Source organism: Corvus hawaiiensis, chromosome 7 (genome assembly GCF_020740725.1).
Source record: "Corvus hawaiiensis isolate bCorHaw1 chromosome 7, bCorHaw1.pri.cur, whole genome shotgun sequence".
Taxonomy (NCBI): domain Eukaryota; kingdom Metazoa; phylum Chordata; class Aves; order Passeriformes; family Corvidae; genus Corvus; species Corvus hawaiiensis.
Window position 1 is genome coordinate 19,497,749 of NC_063219.1, and position 20,138 is coordinate 19,517,886.

The following is a 20,138-nucleotide window of genomic DNA, read 5'->3' on the forward strand; positions in this document are numbered from 1 at the left end:
GTGCATTTGCCACTCTTGATCAGAACAGTTAATAGATTAGTTTGGTGGTATCAGATCCATCTTATTGTTTCTAAAATCAGAGGATACTCCCCACTGGTAAGCAGTACTGTGTATAAATGATGCCCCATAACAAAATATAATTTTTAATTTTTTTTTTTTAAGTAAAGCCACATGCTAAATACATAATGTTCTGTTACGAGGAAAGGGTTTGCAGGTAGAAAGTCTCCTATTTCCCATGGAGAAAAAAACGGAAGGATGAAACTAGAAATCTAACACGGAGATAAGCAGGACAGATTTCCCTGTGCTGCAGGTCATGTACAGTAGTTTAAAGGCTGTAGCTCTTCCCCTCAGTATTTCTTAAATAAGTTCTATGCTTATTTAGAATTCATTGATGTTTCACCAAAAACACAACAGGAGGTTCATAAGATGAAGCAGCTGATACATTTTCTTTTATCTGTTTGCAATGACGGGGCAGGCACATGCCACCCAGCGCAGCCCAAGTAGCACAAAGACCAGGGGATACAAGGGATACAAGGAGCAACTTAAGCCTTTTGTCCCTCTCTCCCAAGGCTATTCAGCGTGCTTCTCAGGCAGAATTTAGAACCTACTTAGAAGACTCTCAAAATCTTCACATCATTTCAAAGCAGCCACAAAAAGCCTACATCAAAGGTATCTGAATTTTTTAAATAATAATATTAATCAATGATTGATACATGATAGGCTAAATGAATACAAAAATTTCCATTGTTCCTCACCAAGGAAATCAAAAACACTGGGAGACCACTGCATGGGGAGGGAAACAGACCAAACTGAATCTGCAGCCTAGAACATGGCAGGCCAGATGGGAAGACTCCAGTGCTAAATGAAAGAGGGAGAAAACAACAAGTCCCTTGAAAGTAAACACTCAAGTGTTAGCTTTGGATCACGCTGCACAACCTGCCACTGAAAGGACAGACGTGTACCTTCTGATGTCACCGAGAGAGGAGTAAGCTGCTGACCTGCACATTTCCACAATTAAAACAGAAGCTTTTTTTACCCGTGATGTCATCATCTGTCTTAAAAATGGCTTCTTCAGGAATAGGTTGGCTGCATGCTTTACATGCCTTTACAGTGCATAATTTGATCCAGCAGGGTCAGGGACAACTCAGCTCCTCCAGCCCTTTGCCACTCTGTGTGAACAGAGGCAAGTAAGCTTCAATCAACAAAGCTCCACTGTTATAATTTCTTCTATATACTTATTGTGCCACAGGTATTTACTAGGAGCTTATGGATTTGGAAATCATATTGCAAGGACAATGTTTTGTCAATAATAATGGAAAAGAAATACTTGCTTTAGAAAGGAAAGCTCTGATTGCCTTACTGGACGCACCCTGTGATGGGCTATGGGATACATATGGTTCTGTGCAATGGGGGCAGAAGCTCTAAGAACCTTTTGGGATGAGGCAGCTGTGGCCAAAGGCCGTATCTGAAAGCTACACATTGAGACTGCTGCTGACAGAGATGGCCAGTAACATCTAGAACAATGTGATCCACGTCAGCAGCTCACTGAGCATCAGGATGAGCTGGAACACTGACATACATCCCAGCAGGAAAGCATTCCTTTTAACTGCAGCTGTAGCCCTTCTCAGAGAACTCTTTAACAACCCCACATAAGACAGTACATGCAGCTAATGTTCAGTAGATGCCAATACTTGGCTCAATGCTCTCATCTCCATCACTCTGAAGGAACATTCGTTTCTCAAGATTTCTTCTTGTTTGTGATTTTCTCTCCCAAGAATGAATCTGACTAAACACAGGGTTAAGTTTGCAACACTGAAGGCCATCCAGAAGATCACAAAGTGAAAATCCCTCTAAAAGACATTTTAAGCATAATTAACATTTCTTTTATCAGTAGCCATTCTCTCATTTGAAAACAGTGTGGGGAAATGGAACCTTGCTTCCCTTCCAACCCATAGGACTCCAGTCTCCTTAGAAGTTGCACGGAGAATCAACACAGTATGCTAAAAAACCCCCAAACCTCTTTCTTCTTTAGCCAGGTGTGATCAGAGTTCCTGTGGAACAAAGCTGTTGAACTACACACCATAGTCTCTTTCTCACAGGTAGTTAAAGAGTCCTCCTTCTCAACAGCACAGTGAATTACTTTAATTGCTGTTTGTCCTGTGACTGGTAAGCAGGTCATATGTCCTCCAAACACTGACCTTTTGTGAGATCAAGCTGAGGACTTCTGATCCAGACATCATCCCAGGTCATCGATTACACCTCTCCTTTGCTACTCTGCTTGCTGGTTTACACTTACATTAAAAAGGCTAGTAAAATTACATTACTTGATTTATTAGCTTTCTATTAATTTTATTGCCTCCAGAAGGAATTCAAGCTCCTGTCTATATGCTATCATCAATGCATTTCTGAGTGGTGAAGACTGTAGTCACCCCACGCACCTCTGGAATGCTGACTGCCACACCATGACCTCCAGTATGCTGATACTCCTGCAGTAAGCAAAGCTCCCTATGCCCTGAAAAGTGCTGCATTTTGGATGTGCTCCCACCAGATTACACTGCTATCGGCTGTGATAACCAGCAGTCTAAGAGGCAGGTAGAAATAACTGAATTTTCACAAGTTCTGACCACCATCTAAGAACCAATAAAAACCTTACTGGCAGTGACTCAAATTGGTATTAGATTGTGCCACACACGGAAGACTACTCCTCACATTGAACTTTGAAAGGTTACAGACATGCCAAAACATGACTCCTAATCCACGCTATCATGCATTTTATTTCTCCAAACATTTGTTTCAGCAGATGGGAAATTTCTTTGCTTTCTACTCCTATCTTACGTAGTTTGTCCCATACAGGAAAGGGAGAAAATTCTGTATCTGGACTATCTCCCAAGATAAGGGCAGGAAGCTTAAAGCTGTAAAAAAAAAAAAAAAAAAACACCACCAAAAAACCCCAACAATACCACAAAAACCAACTTCTGCATAATTCTAAGAATGTCAAAACAAATGAAACCTAGCTTCCAGTGAATAAAGGGAGGTGTCTTACAATGTCTTATAAACCCTTGACTCTATTTCAAGCTCTTCCATTTGTCCACTTCACAATGCAAATTCTCCTATTTTCAATGCAGGCAGAACTCATGGGGCAGCTTTGCTCTGAGCAGGCACCCAGCCTACCCTCCTCACAGAACCAGCCAGAACTTCGTATCATGAAAATCTCTGCTTTTGTGACATGCCCAATTAAAATGGAAAAGCAGTTCTCTGAACAGGGAAAGAGAACACAGTGCAAGCCTCTGTTTAAAGGGGTCCTGCAGTTGTGCATTAAGAACACCCTAGGCCCCATCTGCCTCCATGCTGCCACCAGCTATGCTCCCAGTCTGGTTCCCACCTCCAGCACTCCCACTTACATTGAAGCAGGTGGTGCCATGCACCCTTAACATTTAAAGAAGACCAGAACAATTAGCAAAACATTGTAATTGGGCAACATTGGAGATAACCTTTTAAAACTGGAGTTTTAAAGAATCAAGAAAAAGGTCAGAAAAAATTCTTACCTGTAACTATGCCATAATTTGGAGGTTCAATGACAGCTCCATAGAACTGAATGATGTTTCTGTGACTGAGCACACTGAGTATTTCTGCCTGTTGAAAACAAACAAACAAGTTAGACAATTAGGAATGGGTCATTTACTATGATAGTTTATTTTATACCTCAGTGGGTACACACACATATACAACATATTTTTTATATATATATGTATATATATATAATATATATAAAAGCACATATGTATCTAGAAAAGACTGTTCACAAATGCTTGGTATTTGAAAACCTAGTGAGAGAGTCTGGCAGATGAATGCTTTGTATGTTTGGGGGGGGTGGGAAAAATAAATTTCAGACTATTCTTTCATGGCCAAGGCACTGATGTAGGAAGTTAAGTCTTTGGAAAAACTGAAGACCTTGGAAAACTTTATTCCAAGAAAGATCTGGGATTTTTGGCAAAGCAGCAGCAGTCCTATCCAGAATTTGTATTTATGCACAAAGTACCATGGGTTCAGCGAGTCCAGTGTTCCAGGCTGTTACAGCATACCATGCACACACAGTTCCATCCAATGTTTACTGGAAATGTGGAATTTCCAGGCATGCGCTGTGGAGTCTGATTAAATACACACAGCAAGCATCTTTGAGATTGCCAAATAGCCAGCAGTGCAGTTGAAACTGCTCCTCAATGTAGAGTACAGATGTTTGGCAATTCTGGATAAATACGCAAAACCTTCAAATTCTACTTGAATAATGCTGCTGGGCTTCAGCAAGAGACTGCAAGACAATGAGACTGTACCAACATAAATTAAGACATACACACCCTGTAGTTTTTGAGAAAAAAGGTCAGATATCTCCTGGAAGCTGTCTCAACAGTCTCACCTCTGTAGTGTATTAAAATAAATACTCAACAGATTTTAGACACATGTTTTTGCACAAATATACATATTATGCAAATACAGATATGTACTATTTTATATTTTTCTCCACTGTAATGCTTTACTTTAAGACTTCGAGATTATGTTAACTCTATACCAGGCAAGAGCATCTAACAAGAGCAACATCACAATTAACTCCTCAGAACTTATCAAAAGTATCTGACAGATCCCTTCACAGACCTTTGACTGGCAGTGGGAGTGTTGCTGTTTACCCAGAGGAGAGTTTTCACACATATTCTTAGATAACTGCCAATTAAATTATTTTGTGGACTTCTAGGTGAGTCAGCCTGCAGTATGATTTGCTGAAAACAGCATACATTTTAGAAGTTAATTTTCTGGTATTATGAAAAAAGATTACTCACTTGATGGTAATACTATTTTTCTTGCTGAGCAGGCTAAGCAGCATGAAGAGTTAGTGTAACCCAAGTTAAGTTCAAAGCTATAGTTAAAGATTTAATTGAATATGTGTAAATGTCTGTGCATTAGCTAAAGATAAAGGTCTTAATTGAAAACTGTGTTGAAGTTACTCAAAAAGTCTTTAAGCAACAACAGCAAAAAATTGAGTCATCTAATGCCTTTATCTGTAATTATGCAATTAAGCACATGTATCATGGTACCCCCTATAAAACACAGGCCAAACAAATACCGCTTTGCTATAGCTCTACATTTATTACAGTAGCAGTAGCTGATGTACCATGGGATTCTGCATCAAAACTGCTATAGCTTTTCTGTCTTCAGTGAATCTACAAGGCCACAAAATAATTTAACTGGCAGCTACCTAAGCAAATGTGGGAAGATTCACCTGCAGTTAAACAGCAACACTCCTAGAGCCAGTCAAGGGATCTGCCAGCAGAAGGAGCTCTGCCCTCCAACTGCAGCCCCACCAGCCTCCCAAGACAAGGGACTCTTGCAGCAGCAGCAGCATGAGTTGTACCTCCAACCTCCTTTGCTAGCCTGGAGGATGCAGGTGACTGCTTAGTCATCCAAATCTCCATCTCAGAAACTTTTGTATTATGTTTGTATATTCCTTAGGAAATACTCAATTGGGCAATGTCCTCTAATTCTTACCAGCATTACTGCCAGATTACCAGGAGACCTAACTCTCCTTGACTGCATATCTGAATATTCTTATATGAGACAGGAATAACACAAACAGTTAGACAAACCATCTAAAACCACCTTTTCATGAACACCTTGGTTGGAGCAATGGAATAAAACCATCTTCTTGTAAAGTACTTAAAACACACCATGTCTTCAAAGCACTGAGCATGCCATCTGCTGTGGTGTTTACAACACAAGTACTTCAAGAGGTTATTAGAATTAAATTGATGGGTCTCACATTTTTTTCCCATAGCATAATATATTTAGGTCCCGGCTATAAAAGTAGTACTAGATGAATCTTTTAGGAGAATGATTAAAACTGTGCCATGATTAACAATCCAAGTGCCATAGCTCCCTATTCCATCACAACTATGTGCAGAACGCAGTGACTGTTCTCCATCTCACACAATTTGCTGCTGGATCCAGTGAAAGCCCATCAGGGTCAGTGGACAACAGAAGGGCTACACTGCAGCAACGCCAGCAGCAAACTCAAGACTGACCAATCACCCAGTGCTACCACGACGGGACTGGAAACGAAATATGAACATTAGCCCAAGAAGACAAGTACTTCACTGGCACAGACACACAGCGCTTTTATCATTGGAAATGCAAAAGAAAATTTTTACCATTATCTTATTTACATTATATACACTAAGATCACATTACAGAAGTATGAAAAAAATGCTGTGTTGACCATGGCTAATACCATCACCTTCACACTGATGTTCATACCCTAATCTGGGATTTAACAGATACCAAAGCAAGCTTCCATCTAAGAAATCCAGAGAAGCACCTTCTAATTGCCCACAGATACAAAAATTAACAACTTTGGGGTAAAAAAAATTGCCAACTGTTCCTAAGGACTATTATATCAGAAAGAAATCCTCTCTAAACACTTTTAATCACTCTGCTGTTGGTTAGCACTAGCGATTCTAGACTATTCCTTTCATGTTTTGTTCTTTTCTGTTGCTGTAGATCAGCTGTAAACTCTATTAGCCAATTTAAAGACACTTACTCCTTACAGCGAGAATCAGATGCAAGCCAGTCCATATCTTTGAAGCTTTTGTACTATCTTTGACAAGAAGGTGCCGTATTTCAATGAAAATTACTTTCAGATAGCAAATTACAGAGTGGTGGTTAAAGACTGGTATTTCAAAGATTTCTTAGACACTAACAAGAATATTTAGAATCACCTTTAAGCATCAAAACTGTACTTAAATCCAAAATGCCTAAATGCTTGAAAGAAAATCTTGTCATGCATCTGGCTGTCTAAAGACTGTTGAAGAAGTCAGCCCTTGCTAGGTTAGGCATGACGCTCTTCCCTCAGTAAAGCTGCTATCTATTTTATGCAAGCTAAATGAGTACCAATTTACTTCCTAAATAGCGATGACAAGTAACAAGTATTCAACTACTTCATTACATCCGTTTTTTGTGTGAAAGACAGAATTTTATTTTTTTAAAGGCTGGATTGAACCAGAACTAGCGGAGTTCTGCTGAAGGAAACACATCCAAACATAAATACAAAGTCCCTGGACTTAACATAGAGACACAGATGCACAAGGTAACTGCAGTAGAGTTGAATACTATGCTTTGTGCCATTATAAGCTAAGTAAGAGCCTGTTACTGACCATCAAACTATGCTATAACTGTTCATACTGCGCTTACATCACAGGTATGGATAAAATTATGTCCCTCTGTGGAGTCCTGCTGAAGGGATTACAGACTGCACACCATTTCTCAAAGGCAAAGGGATTCAGATTTCTAAACAAACCTAATCCACTGCTTACATAATTCAAATATCACAAAATCCAAGGTCAGAACAAATTACATTGAAAACTTTTAAATTTAATTCTCACTTACTGGGTTACTGTAAATCAAACCCAATTAATAAAACAATTACAGTATAAGAGTTTGGAATTCAGGTAATCCCTAAGTGTACTACCAGTGTAATTGTGTCCTGTGAACCATGGTATGGATCACAGTGTTTAACAGGTAATTTGGTTTTATGCCTGTTTAATCTCTACTTATTAACATATGTGAAAATGACAATTACATCATCTAAGACTGACATCACCCTAGAGATGCCTGTAGACCCACTAGTACTGTTCTTAACCTTGTAGTACAAACAACCATGCATGGATAACCATATCTTCAGGTGTTTCAGCAGGAAAAAACAAGATCCTCCTCTAGGTCTCGTCTGTGTTCCGCAATTGCTGGACAGAAACCACGAACACAAATTCTAAGCACAGCCAGCAGCAGATGACGGGACAAAGCAAGCTGCCTGGACAGCATGGTCTCGTTAAGAGAAGCATAAGCCTCAGCTCACCAGGATGACCCAAGCCCACACTTGTTTTTGCTCTGCCTTGTACCAATGCAGCAAAAGCAGCAAGTGCAGATCAGCTCTGATGAGGTCTTCAAGGTCGCTGCTGACTGCAGATGTGGGCAATGGCCACCTGATGCTGAGCTGGCATTACTTGGGAATCAGACAAGGCCGTATCGTCAGATCTTTAATTGCAGCCGCAAAGACAGTAAGGATGTGGACGGAGGCACTTTGCATACAGCTGTGTTGTTGCTTGCCAGCTACTCATAGCAGCTGCAGCTGCTCTTGTTAGAGCTCCCTATCCCAAGGCAGTTAAAGTTAGCAAAGACCAAACGACTCAGCATATTTTAGTTACTCTAGTTCTCCTTGGAAATATATTAGAAATTTGTTATGCTCACACTTGTAGTCAAGAGAAGCGATCAAGGGCTTGGGCTAGCAGTCTATTCCAGCAGCACAGCTGGAACTGTAGAAGAACATCTGTTCACAGAGTTTTTCAGTATCAAAAGACTTTTTTCCATGGGTTCAGACAAACTGAGCCCAAAGCAACTCAACCACCACTTCTTCTAGGTGGCTTTGGAGCAGCTGACTGGAAAGAGTAAAAGTACATTTCCACCCTGGTCTGAGCACACTGATTTAGGAATAACACAGGAAATAGCTGCAGCCACTTGTGAGACCATTGGGTCAGCCAGCAGCCAACCAACTTTCCTGCTAGTAAATCAGGTTAACTGCACAGCAAGTGGCACCTTCCCTCCATGCAAAATTACAGAGTTAGACATGGTTAGCTACTTAATCTGATTAACACAACTTCCTTAACTGCCTTATATTTATTATTACATTATGCAAAAGTTTGGCTATTTAATTTTCCAGAGAAATTTTTGCCATGTTTATTAAGGAGATATTTAGACACACTTAAGACAGCTTTGGAAAGATATTTTTTTTCCTAAGTCTTGTAGCATTTTAAAGGCTTTGACCTTTGTCATGTTCTTGGGAGAGTTGCAACTTAGCTACTCTCAGGAGGTTTTACCTCCTAATAAAAGGGCAGCTGGAAGAGGCCAGCTGATGTTTTAGTAAAATCATTCTATTAGTGACAACCACATACAAAAAAGATACAGAATGCTAATATATATAAATCCCACACCTTTATTTCTAGACTCCTGCTCAAAAGTATATCCACTCTATCTCCATTTCCAGGGTCTCATGAATCCAATTCTTTCTTGTGAATTTACTGATGTCTAAGAATGGATGACACCTCTTACCATACCAGTTTCTCTAGGTGAACAAGCCCAAAACATCATTTTACAGATGCAATACTAAGACAATCAGCATCTGTCATTCCTAACAAATTATCTTCTCAATATGCAATAAAGGGATACTTAAAGAATTTCAGAAACATAAAATTATTACCATGAATTATATAGCAGGATGTTAAGTAATTATTACAGTTTTGAACACTAAAAAGAAAATTAAACAGGTACAAAATAAAAAATTAGGACTTTGCTTACTGATTTGTCTATTCTCATAAGGTTTTCTAAGGAAAAAAATGAAACCAAGAATTTTGTGCTTTGGGGGCCCCAAATAACGAGTAAAAGATACTGATTGTCCAGTTTAATGAATTTTTGTTAAATCTGTTAAACTGTCTTTAATACTAACTAGGCAAGACAAAACCCACATGAACATGGCAAAGCCAAAGAATCCTCAGTGAGATTTTTTTACATGCAAATAAGCAGTTACCAAGTGCTTCAATGGGCACACTCCCAGCGTGTGTTACCATCTCTTCCCATAGGCCATCATAGTTTTAAAACTATGGTTGCATGTCACTTAAAGCTGTGTGAGCTTGGGCTTCTTTTTTAGTACTCATTTAGATGATAACTTATCCCTAAAAAAAGCTGTTTTCTATAGGCCACGTACATGTTAAAACTGTCAGCACTTACATCTTAGAACACAGCCTCTATATTCAGGCTGTATTAAGAAACAGTATCCTGTTTCTTAAACCATACAGAAAAGAGTTAAATTACATTCTCAGATTGATGTCACCAGCATTTCTGTAAATAACAGAATTAAATTCTCATAAGTACGTCTACAATGACGTACAAAATTTGTACTTTGAAGCATTTTGATTGAGGAAATCTTTGAAAGCATCAAATTTGCATCCAAAATTGTGTCCTACACTGTTACAAATCCCAGAGACTAAAGTGGAAATATACAGGAAACTAATAAATTCTTATTGCTATATAATCATCTTGCCATTATTTTAAATTCACTGGTGTATATCATCAAAAAAAAAAAAATCTCATTTTTGGAGATACTGTGATGAAACACACACTTTAAATACCTCATATTGACTCTAAAGCTACAATCTTAAAGAAAGAAAAAACACACTACCAAGACAGCTCAGTTCTGTTAAACTGTCATAATGTACCACAGGTAAGGAATATGGACATAAATTTATTAAATGCTGTTATAGGCTCACCCCACCTTATGAAATTCACTTTGAAATAATTAATTTGCATCATGCAGCACCATAGGACTTATTAGTAGTAAGATGTATCGGATACTGACCATTTGAAAAGAAAACTGGGTTTTGTACTCTACTATAGTTCTTTATAGCAAGCTTTGCACACAACTTGGTATGTTATGGATAATTTGAAGGCTATGAGATTAAAAGTAAAACTAGCAAATTCAGAATATGCCCGTCAAAACACTGCAAAGGCTTGTTCAGCCCATGAAAAGCAGGCTGGTCCCTCTAAAAATCACAGTGGATTTGTCCTTGTGATGCGGCAGCAGAGCCTCTGCCCTGTGCAGCAAGAGGGAGTGAGATCAAGCTAACTGGCTCAATTCTCACTCTGACCTCCATCAGCCCAGTGCAACGATCACGCAGAGCCACACCACACTAACCAAGAAATTGCAGGATCGTGGTGTTGGTTTTCCTCATGAGGAGGGTTAAAAACTTGTTATCCATGAGAGGAGGCTGCTAACAGACTGATGAAACCAAGCAGAGGCACTTTCTGCAGAAAATCCTTACAGAATGTTTAGTAAGCTTGAAAAAATTCTGTGTTACATTTCCAGTGCCATTTACAAAAATATCCAAACAACCAAAAAACAAACCCAAAGATTATGGAAAAATAACTCATTTCTTAGACAGATTTCAAGTAGAAATACACCCACAGGATTGTTACATTTTGCAGCATACAATGTGACATTGTATGAGCATTTAATATTAAGGTATCTGATAAAGGCAGATCTGCCAAGAACAAGTTTAGTTTGGATTTCACTACTGTTATTCACATAAAGTAAAACCATTCAAAACTATGTATTTGTATCGGTGTAAGAGTTTAGAAATGAGCAATGTCCTGCAATATTTGTAATTTTTAATTCAGGCAGATTTGGAGTACTAAACTGCCTCCAGCTGCAAAGCAACACCAGCAATTGAGTAGAAACAATAGATGAGTGGACTAAACGGCAGGGCTGAAATACCTGAGCTCCCATAGAGCTGTTTATTTTCAGCAATCATCATTTCTCTTTTCAGTGCTGGGAAATTTTCCAAGTTACTCACAATCATTTTGAACACAAACCGGCTTTGACTATGAAGAACAGCGACAAAACCCTCAACATTCCTAAAACACAACCGAATAACGAAACTTGAAACTTTCTGATTCCTGGCACACTCTGCAGGTGAGAAAATATCATGGCTAATATGCAACACAGGGATCATTCCAGACTCAACAAATGGAAAAATATCCAAGGAAATTATTTCTGATATCAAATTCACTGTAAGTTTCATGGCACCTTGTTGAAAAGGCATTTTGGTATGAAAGTGATGGGCAAAACGAATCCCCTCTCAAGGAGCCCTGGCCATACATACACAACTAGAGCAGTGATTTTTCTGAGGTCTGCAGAGTATTTGTAAGGAATCTGGATAAGACAACCCAGAACAAGTCAAATCTCATTATACAATGGCTTTTGCTGAACAATTAGCACAGACCCCAACAGAGACAGCAACAGCTGTACTTCTGCATCCTGATCCACTCCTCTAAAGCAGTTATGATCCTTACAATGAAGTATTTTTCCATCTTGATCATGAAAACTGTAATTTAACCACAGGTAAAAAAAACCCATCATGTTCTTGATGAACACTCACTTACAGGCTGTCTTAGAATGGATAAATCAAACCTGCTATAGCTAATGACAGGGACAACACTTGATGGGATCCCTCTAATTGGAATCCTAGTGAATGTTATAATTCCAGAAAATGTTCCTCAACCAGGCAGGCTGAGCCCACCATAATGAAACAAACACTTCACAAGACGTGTTACCTGTTACATGTTAACAGCAAACCATAAGGTTTTGTTTTGCACATGGGCTGCTAGAGCTCTGCACAAAGTTCTTCCCAGCTATCACTCAAAAATGAGCTGCCCCTGCAGAAAAGGTATGAATCGCTCCCTACCCGGAGTCCACCTAACTCAAAGAAGCTTTCAAAACAGAACTTACAGCTGTGACCAGCAGGCATAAAAAGGAAGGAGAGAAAGTACTTGCCAACTACAGATGCTGGCACTCTGCTGAACCAAATGAGAATCATCCACGGATGAGAGGCATTTTTCTGTGACATTTACCTACCCCAAAGCACAACCTCACGAATCTGAGGTTTTCAGGAAAACAAGTTGACACCATTATCTGAATGACACACATCATGATTTTATGTGAAACTGTCCAAATAATCCAGCATGAATCATGGTGAAGTCTACCTGCTTTTCAGAAAAGCCACTCTTCTTCGTCTAAGACTGAAAATTGTATTTTACTTAGAAATTTGGTTCAAATGCTACTCCTGCTGTGCAGCAATGACCAAAAAAATAAAACTAGATGACACTCCTGAAATTTTGAGCTTTTATTTTAATAAACATGGACCCAGTGTTTATTTTTTCTTGGGATTCTTCATGCTGCCTTTATGGTAGCTCAATATACCTAATGGGGAATGAATAACATTTAAAAGACCAGTTACAAAAATGAAGATCATCTATTTTGTGGTTACAAAACAACTGACATGCACTACTGACCCCATTGCCCTGCACTGTGCTCCCTGAGAACCTGCAATAAATGAAACAGCAGAGAGGAAGTAGGAACTCCATATACTTGGGACCACAGGAACTTTCAGGACCAGGGTCACGTGCAGAGTCCAACAAAACCTCTCTCTCCTGGACTGTACTGAAAAAGCTGAAGAGAAGGCATCATGCTGCAGCTAATGACAATTCTAACCTGAATCTGAGTGCAGCAGAGAGAATTTGCATCTCTTCCTATTCTAGCAATGCCCGTAGCCTTTGCATAACTACTAGCTGTTTGATTTATGCTCCAAGCACGACAAGGATTAGATTAGCAAAGTTCAGTACAATGAACTGAGCTCACAAGCTGGATCCAGGGCCCAGGAGCTCCATGATGTTTGGTGGCACAGAGTACATTCAAATCCACAACAGGTCCTTTGGCATAGAAGAATAACAGCATCATATATACCACAGCTTCCCATTTTCCAATGCCAGACGTACCCAAGCCCTTGCCTAAGAAATTGACTCCTATCAACGATCAGACACAAGCAAATGTAATTTTCCATGCACCTTCAGGTCAAGCAAGTTTGGAATGACTTTAAGCATTCTCCTTCAACCAAGCAAAATCATCCTCTAGCAAAGCTTTGCTGCCTGAGACACAACTCTCTAGAAGACACAGCAAGAACTCTTCTCTGCCCTGTCACAGCTGTATGGCTGTGCGACATTTCCCTTCCCTTTCTACACCTGCTGCTACTGTGCTGCACACTTTACTTGCAACACCACTGGCCTGCTGAGGGTATTTACTTCTAGGAGACAGTTCCCTTACTCCAGATAAAGTCCTTCCTTCTGCCTGGGAAGGCAGGGAGGGGAAAAAACCCCAGTATTGGTAGGAAAAAAAGGACCTAGAGAAACATTTCTCCTTCTTCTTCAAGAGGAGTTAATGGTATCTTGTGATTAGCATACAGTGTTACTATAAAGAGGGTTTAGCTGATTTCATATATGCAGAAGGTTGTCACAACCCTTCTGCCTTTTTTCCTTCTTGAGTTTGAATTGTTGCACTTTGAAAAGTTTTAAGATCTCTCCTCAAGGTCAATTTTATCAATTATCTCTGTCCTTATCAAATCTAGATATAATTACTGTACTTAGCTCTGAGGGGAGGATGGGACCATTTTGAGGTCACTGTTGTGCAGAGCAAGTGTGATGGTCTTGCATATTACTGCAAGCCTTGCAAATATTATTTTTAAATATTTAAACCATTAATTAGTCCATATTGTATCCTCAGGGACAGCACCATAGATCTTAAGCCTTTAGAAGTGTCCTGCATCTTTTCAGATGTCCTCACTGTTTAGTTTAGACTAACATACCTTTATTATTGTGTATGCACAAAAAGAAACCACAAGGTGTAATAGCCTTTTGAAAATACTGCTTTTTTGTTCAAAGTCTTTACTGAATTCAGGATTTTGATGGATTGAAGTAAATGGTGGTGCTAGAATAATACTAAAGTTGTACAATTCAGATCCGAATTCTTCCAAATATATCTTTTAAGATACACAGTTTCTTGAAAATGTGAGGAAGCAAAATTCCTCATAAAAGCTGCGTACAAGGAGGGGTTTTCACAACAATGAACAGCCTAATCAGGGTGAAGAATCCTCAACTGAAAGCTCACAAAGAGATCCCTCTATCCTTTCTCCATTTTTTTCAATTCTACTTTTCTCGATAGGGGTGTCTCACCAGAGAACCTGAAGAGTGAAAGATTTAAGTACAGGACTGAAATCCATCAAACCCAGGCTTGTGGTCCAAACCCAAGCAGCTGTCAAACCCAGAGAGAGGAATGTATGCTCACTTCTGCCTAATAAAATTTGAATCAAACACTTTGCATCTGATTCTCCATGTGAGCTTTTATGCAAACTTCTAAAGTGCAAGGAATCCTGGGGTGGAAGAGCTATTCTGAGAGCTTTCACATAGTTCATGTAATTAGGGAAACCACTTCCTTTGATTGTAAGTGTTCAAAACAGCTGAATTTCTTCTTTCAAAGGACTCTGTGATTTGGGTCATCTCTTTTACTTGCTCTTTTATGTTTCTCAAGATGAGAGGTGAGACTGTAAAGCACATTATTTAGAAAAAAAAAGATTCCACTTTTTGTTTTAGGGATTGAACTTCGACTATTCAAACGCTTGTCATTTGGAAATCTATCTTTCTTTCCCTCCCTCTGTTTCCTTCCTTTTCTGATAAGCTCTTCAGTGGCTCGAGAGAATATAGTCCAAAACGCCAATTTAAACCTAAGGGAAAACTGAAATATGGTACATAAAGGAAAAGGGACTCTCATTTTCCTTTGTGAGGTTGTGGTTGAATATGTAATCATAAAGGAACTCTAGCTGCAGGATCTCAGTCCCCATGTCACATTTACTTTTTCAATGGTTCCAAACATTGACCAAGCAAAAAGGCAGAAATACAGATTTTTAAAAGACAAACAAAGCAGCTGCCCTTGTCTTTGAAAAGGGTTTGCAGGTTCTTCGTTTCTCAAAAAGGGGACTCGGGTCACAGTTTCAAGGCAACGACCATGTCACCAGAGCTAACAGCTGATGCCAATGTTGCTACAGAATCAAGTGTCACCGCCCTGAATTTCTTGAGTCAGGCACCCTGTTAGTGCTGCTACTTCACATTCATCTCACTAACAGCTGCAACAGGCAGCGAATACCCCGTTTCTCACAGTATAGCACAGAATCCTACTAGTGAAAAGGCAGGAGATTTCTTACTGCAGGTTTCAAATTTATTAAGTAAAAACAGAACGCTTGTTGATCCTAGGAGGACTGAGCTTTATTCCCAGCCAGTGAAAAACTGCAGGACTCCTTCCAGAATTATAGCATTATATGACTTTACAATAAAGACTCCGGTACAAATACATAAACAGCCGAGAACCCAAAAGTTAAGAGCAGAACTCCAAAATGTGTGGTCCTTTTGAGTGGGGTCTGGATCCTGCATTTGTCTTTAGGGCTCTCACAAACTCTTACAGGGATAATAGCAAGGCAACATCCAAAAGAAAGAGGAATTCAACAGCTCCAAATTGTAGCCATGTGTTGCTACATACTTACATCACATACAGCACCCTCAGCATAGAGAGACACCACAAGACAAAAAGCCTTTTCCTTGGTGTAGGAGACTAGAGGTGCACAGTTCTCAAAAACGGAAACACACCAATCACTGCTTATAAGCCTTCATTTCTGAAAGGTTTGCCTCAAATGCATCTAACATAACTAAAATTAAAGTTGTTACAAGATTAGACAAGAAGTGATTTCTGTGCTTTTCCCCCACTCTAACCTCGCATAGGCATGCACTACACTTTCTCAGCTCTACAACTCTTCCCAGTAAGAGAAAAAGATAACCTCTTGGAAAATGTCACTCATTCGCTTGAGGGTGCAGCAACTAGTTGATTTTAACAAGATTCCAGAACGACCTACTCATCTCTCCTATGCTGCCCCTGCCAGATAATAATTTGCAGAGTGCCTCAGCTTTCACTCAAAGGCTGCCACCCGTCCAGCCTGCATGCCTGTCTTTTGGTTTTCCCATCTTCCAAGAGCAACTTGGTACAAGCAACTGCATCTCATATTCTGGTGTCAAGAGCTTCATCACTTCTCCTACAACAGCTCAAGAGATTTTACAAACCATGCTTACTTTTGATGTGGCTATTGGAAAATCAGGTGCCCAATACACAAAACCCACAGCTATTTGGTCAGTTGTGTATATCATGACCATTTTTTTCTCCCTTACCTCCACCATTTAGCCACAAGGAACCTCAATTTTCAGAAGTTTTGCAGTAAAATAAATAAGCAACCAGAGGCGGAAGAGAAGTGGGAAGGTGTTCCACTGTTCCCCTTCAATTACATCCAAGGGCCAGGCCCTATTTTGCCAAGGAGGTGCAGCCATAGGGGGCCCCTCCTGCGTGCAAGACACCCAGTTTCCCTGTGGAGCTAACTTTCTTAAATAGAAATTATGCATAATGCAGATTCCCTAAACATTAGTCTAATAAACAAACACATATTTGCAAAAAGGATTCTTCCCCAGTAGCTGAACTGTAACAGATGAAACATTTAAAAAGAGAAATAGGGTAGTTTGGAGGCAGCTGGATCAGAAGAGTAGCTCTATGTTTGCCTTTACTGGCCTCAAGTCTCTGGTGTGTTAACACAATTAACTGAGTATAAGAGGAAGAGTTAATGTTGAAGCTGTTCTCTGGGCTCCTCTGCAGCCTCCAGCTAACATAAACACATCTGAATGTTTCCCTGTGACTGTTTATATTGTCCTCTTAAAAAGGAAACTTTCTCTATCAGCACCTTAGTAAGTAGCAGTAGGTAAATATGAAATAACTTCTACAGTCTTAGTTGTGTTACTGCAATTAAAAAGACTGATTTTGATGCTTTCATTCAAGTTACAATATTTTTTTTTCTTCAACTTTGTTTTCAGTGAAATCTTGTGCCCCAGAACCTTACAAAACTCGCATGCAGCCAGTTTAAAATTAAGGACTAAAAACAAAAAAGGAAGTAAACTAGGGCCTATCTAGTTCTACAGAGCATTTTACTGCCCTCTTAAAAGCACCAAACACATTGTTTAGAATTCTATTGCTACCATGTGTGTCGCAGGTAGTTTGGTGACCCAACCAAAGATTGTGGCCCCCATGCTCAGCTTTGAATACTCCTGTGGAAAACAACCTTCAGGACATTAATGGTCCCAGACTCAGAACACATCAACTCCAGCACAGGTCTCTGACTGCATCTGAACCATCACACAGGCATGCAGCAACCCAGAAACTGTGTCAGATTCAAACAATACTTCCACACACTTCAAAAGCTACTCTGGAACCATCAGAAACAATTTGTCACTCTGTATGCTGCAGTGAGTGCACGTTATTTAATTAGTATCCCCAGGAATTGCAATGCCAACAAATTTTCATGTTGGTCACAGACACTTAAATCGTCAGCTGTCCCTCAAAACATGTAAGACTCAAACATGCAATCACTTATCATCTCTCAAGTTACCACTCACCTATCATTGTGATTTTCTACTTGTTTTGTAACCTTGTTTTAAGAAAACCATATAGTTAAATAAATGTCTACATAAGTGTAACTTGAACCAATCCTCAATTGCCTGAGCCTGCAACAGCCTAAAACAGCACTTTGAGAAAAAAGGATTTCTTCTGTATCCATCAGATTTCTACAGCAAAGCTTCAGGACCGCTTAAACATCCAAAAATACCATTGTGCAGTTGATCACTTCAACAGAAGCTCAGGGTCAGAAAATGTCGTGGGAGGGGAAACAAAAGAGCTGCCATTTGATGTCAAGGGTTGCTGGCATAATGAAATAAGCAACACAACCTCTCCTCCAAATTATAAATAACAACTGATTCCATGCAAAAAGAAGACTGAAATAGAAGAAACGTATCTAGAGAAAAATTAAAAATAAAATTAAAAGAAAAAAACAGGCCAAAAAAAATCCACAAAAAAACCCCAAAATAAAGAAACAAACAAAAAAACCCCTACCCTAGGAAAAATGCCCTTAATTGCAGCTAACTATCTACTGGAAACATGAGCAGCCCACTGTCAAACAAAAACTTACAGCAGAATGACAGAATAATTTTTAAGACAATATACAGTGGAGTTAAACTAATTATGAAAGTAAAGAACATTTAACAATATCCTAACAGACTGCATGTTGTGGATAGCAAAAAGGATAAGAAAGAGTGTTTTCTAAACAATCAGAGACAGATTTTGTCCCTATTCTAAACAACAGTTATTCATAATTTATAGGAAACCAGCACAAAAACTCGTTCACCTGCAGATGTTGCACCTTCTGAATAAAAAGAAAACAAACCACTGAAATTAAAGATAACTGAGATAAAAGGGTCCAAACCTCACAAAGATATTCCTAACCCAGGGATCAGGCACACAGTAAGTTCCTGTGACTCAACCAAGCTAAGGAAGCTGTACCTATATTCCTAATAAGCAGCACATGCAAGGTAATTTCACTTCTCACTTACAAAGTTTAAGGCAATTCGAAGGACAAGTGAAAGAAAGGAACAGACATATCTGGTGCATCTTAGCTTATTAATTTTCCTGTTTATCAAATCTGCTTATGTAGCAACTGTTCAACACTGGCCATCAGTCAAAAGGACATGTGTACGTAACCCTTTATAATTTTAGTACAAAATCTAGTGGTTTAGACCACTGACAGTTACTATGTCTCAACTGATTCAAAAAACTTTTGAAGCAACAGACTGCCAGTGTGGGCTCTGACACGCCAGTTTCACTGAAGCTGATGTCTGTATCAAATTAACCCCAAAGTTGGCTTGATTTAAAAAAACATGCATATACAAGCTGGTGTAAGTACGAATCTCAAATTAAGTTGGTCAAAAAAATCAGTAAGCCACACAACTTGTACTACAAATATTCATTATTTATATGAGGCAACTCTCACAGATGTTAGGCTTCTAATGAAAAACTTGGTATAAATACGTTTTAATACACAAGTAAAAAAATCCACTACAATAAAATGTAGCAAAATACAAACAAATACTTTTCTATGTCTGGATTGCTATGTTTCCAAGATTGGTTTAGGAGGGAGAGACACAGGAAAGAAGTTTCTTAAAACAGACAAAATGAAACTAAAGCATGTTCTTCGCAAGAATAACTGTATTCTGTCAATGCTACATCATTATACTGGTGTCTCCCAAATAAGGGGTTTTGATAATATTTTGGTTGCAACACATACGCCATGACACAACACAGTCTTATCCAAAGCATCCACTAAGAAAATCTCATTTACTTGACTCCTGGAAATATGACATTCATTTACAAAATAAAGTCCTCCAGAAAATTACCCCTTGAATGAAAGCCAAGAATAGGGCAAATACAGAATCAGTCAGATTCATTGCAGAAGTCTGTCCTATCCAAAATTATTTATTCTGCAAGACACATAATACATAACAGCTGGAGCATCTGAAGCAATTTTGACAACTTCCAGTCTATAAAGGTTCTAAGTATCCTCTTGATACCTTTTGGGAATACCCTAGTCAGCACCAAGAGATGTGTTCTAAGCCAATTCCTTTACCAAAAGATATTACAAAAACCAAACAGAAAACTTTGAAAAATAACCACTCTATAAAACAGAAACTAAGACATTTTAAAACACTCCTCTGGTATAATAAATATAGTTTTATGTCCTTTA

At 39.1% G+C, this 20,138-nt stretch overlaps 1 protein-coding gene across 4 annotated transcripts in view; it reads right to left on the reverse strand.

Annotated features, from left to right (window-relative positions):
- MAP3K20 (mitogen-activated protein kinase kinase kinase 20) overlaps positions 1-20,138 on the reverse strand; it is a 90,409-nt gene that overhangs the window by 57,817 nt on the left and 12,454 nt on the right. For all 4 annotated transcript variants that reach the window (XM_048308813.1, XM_048308811.1, XM_048308812.1 and 1 more), the window contains exon 3: positions 3,546-3,633. In XM_048308813.1, the coding sequence (XP_048164770.1) occupies positions 3,546-3,633 (88 nt within the window). The remainder of the gene's footprint in view (positions 1-3,545; positions 3,634-20,138) is intronic.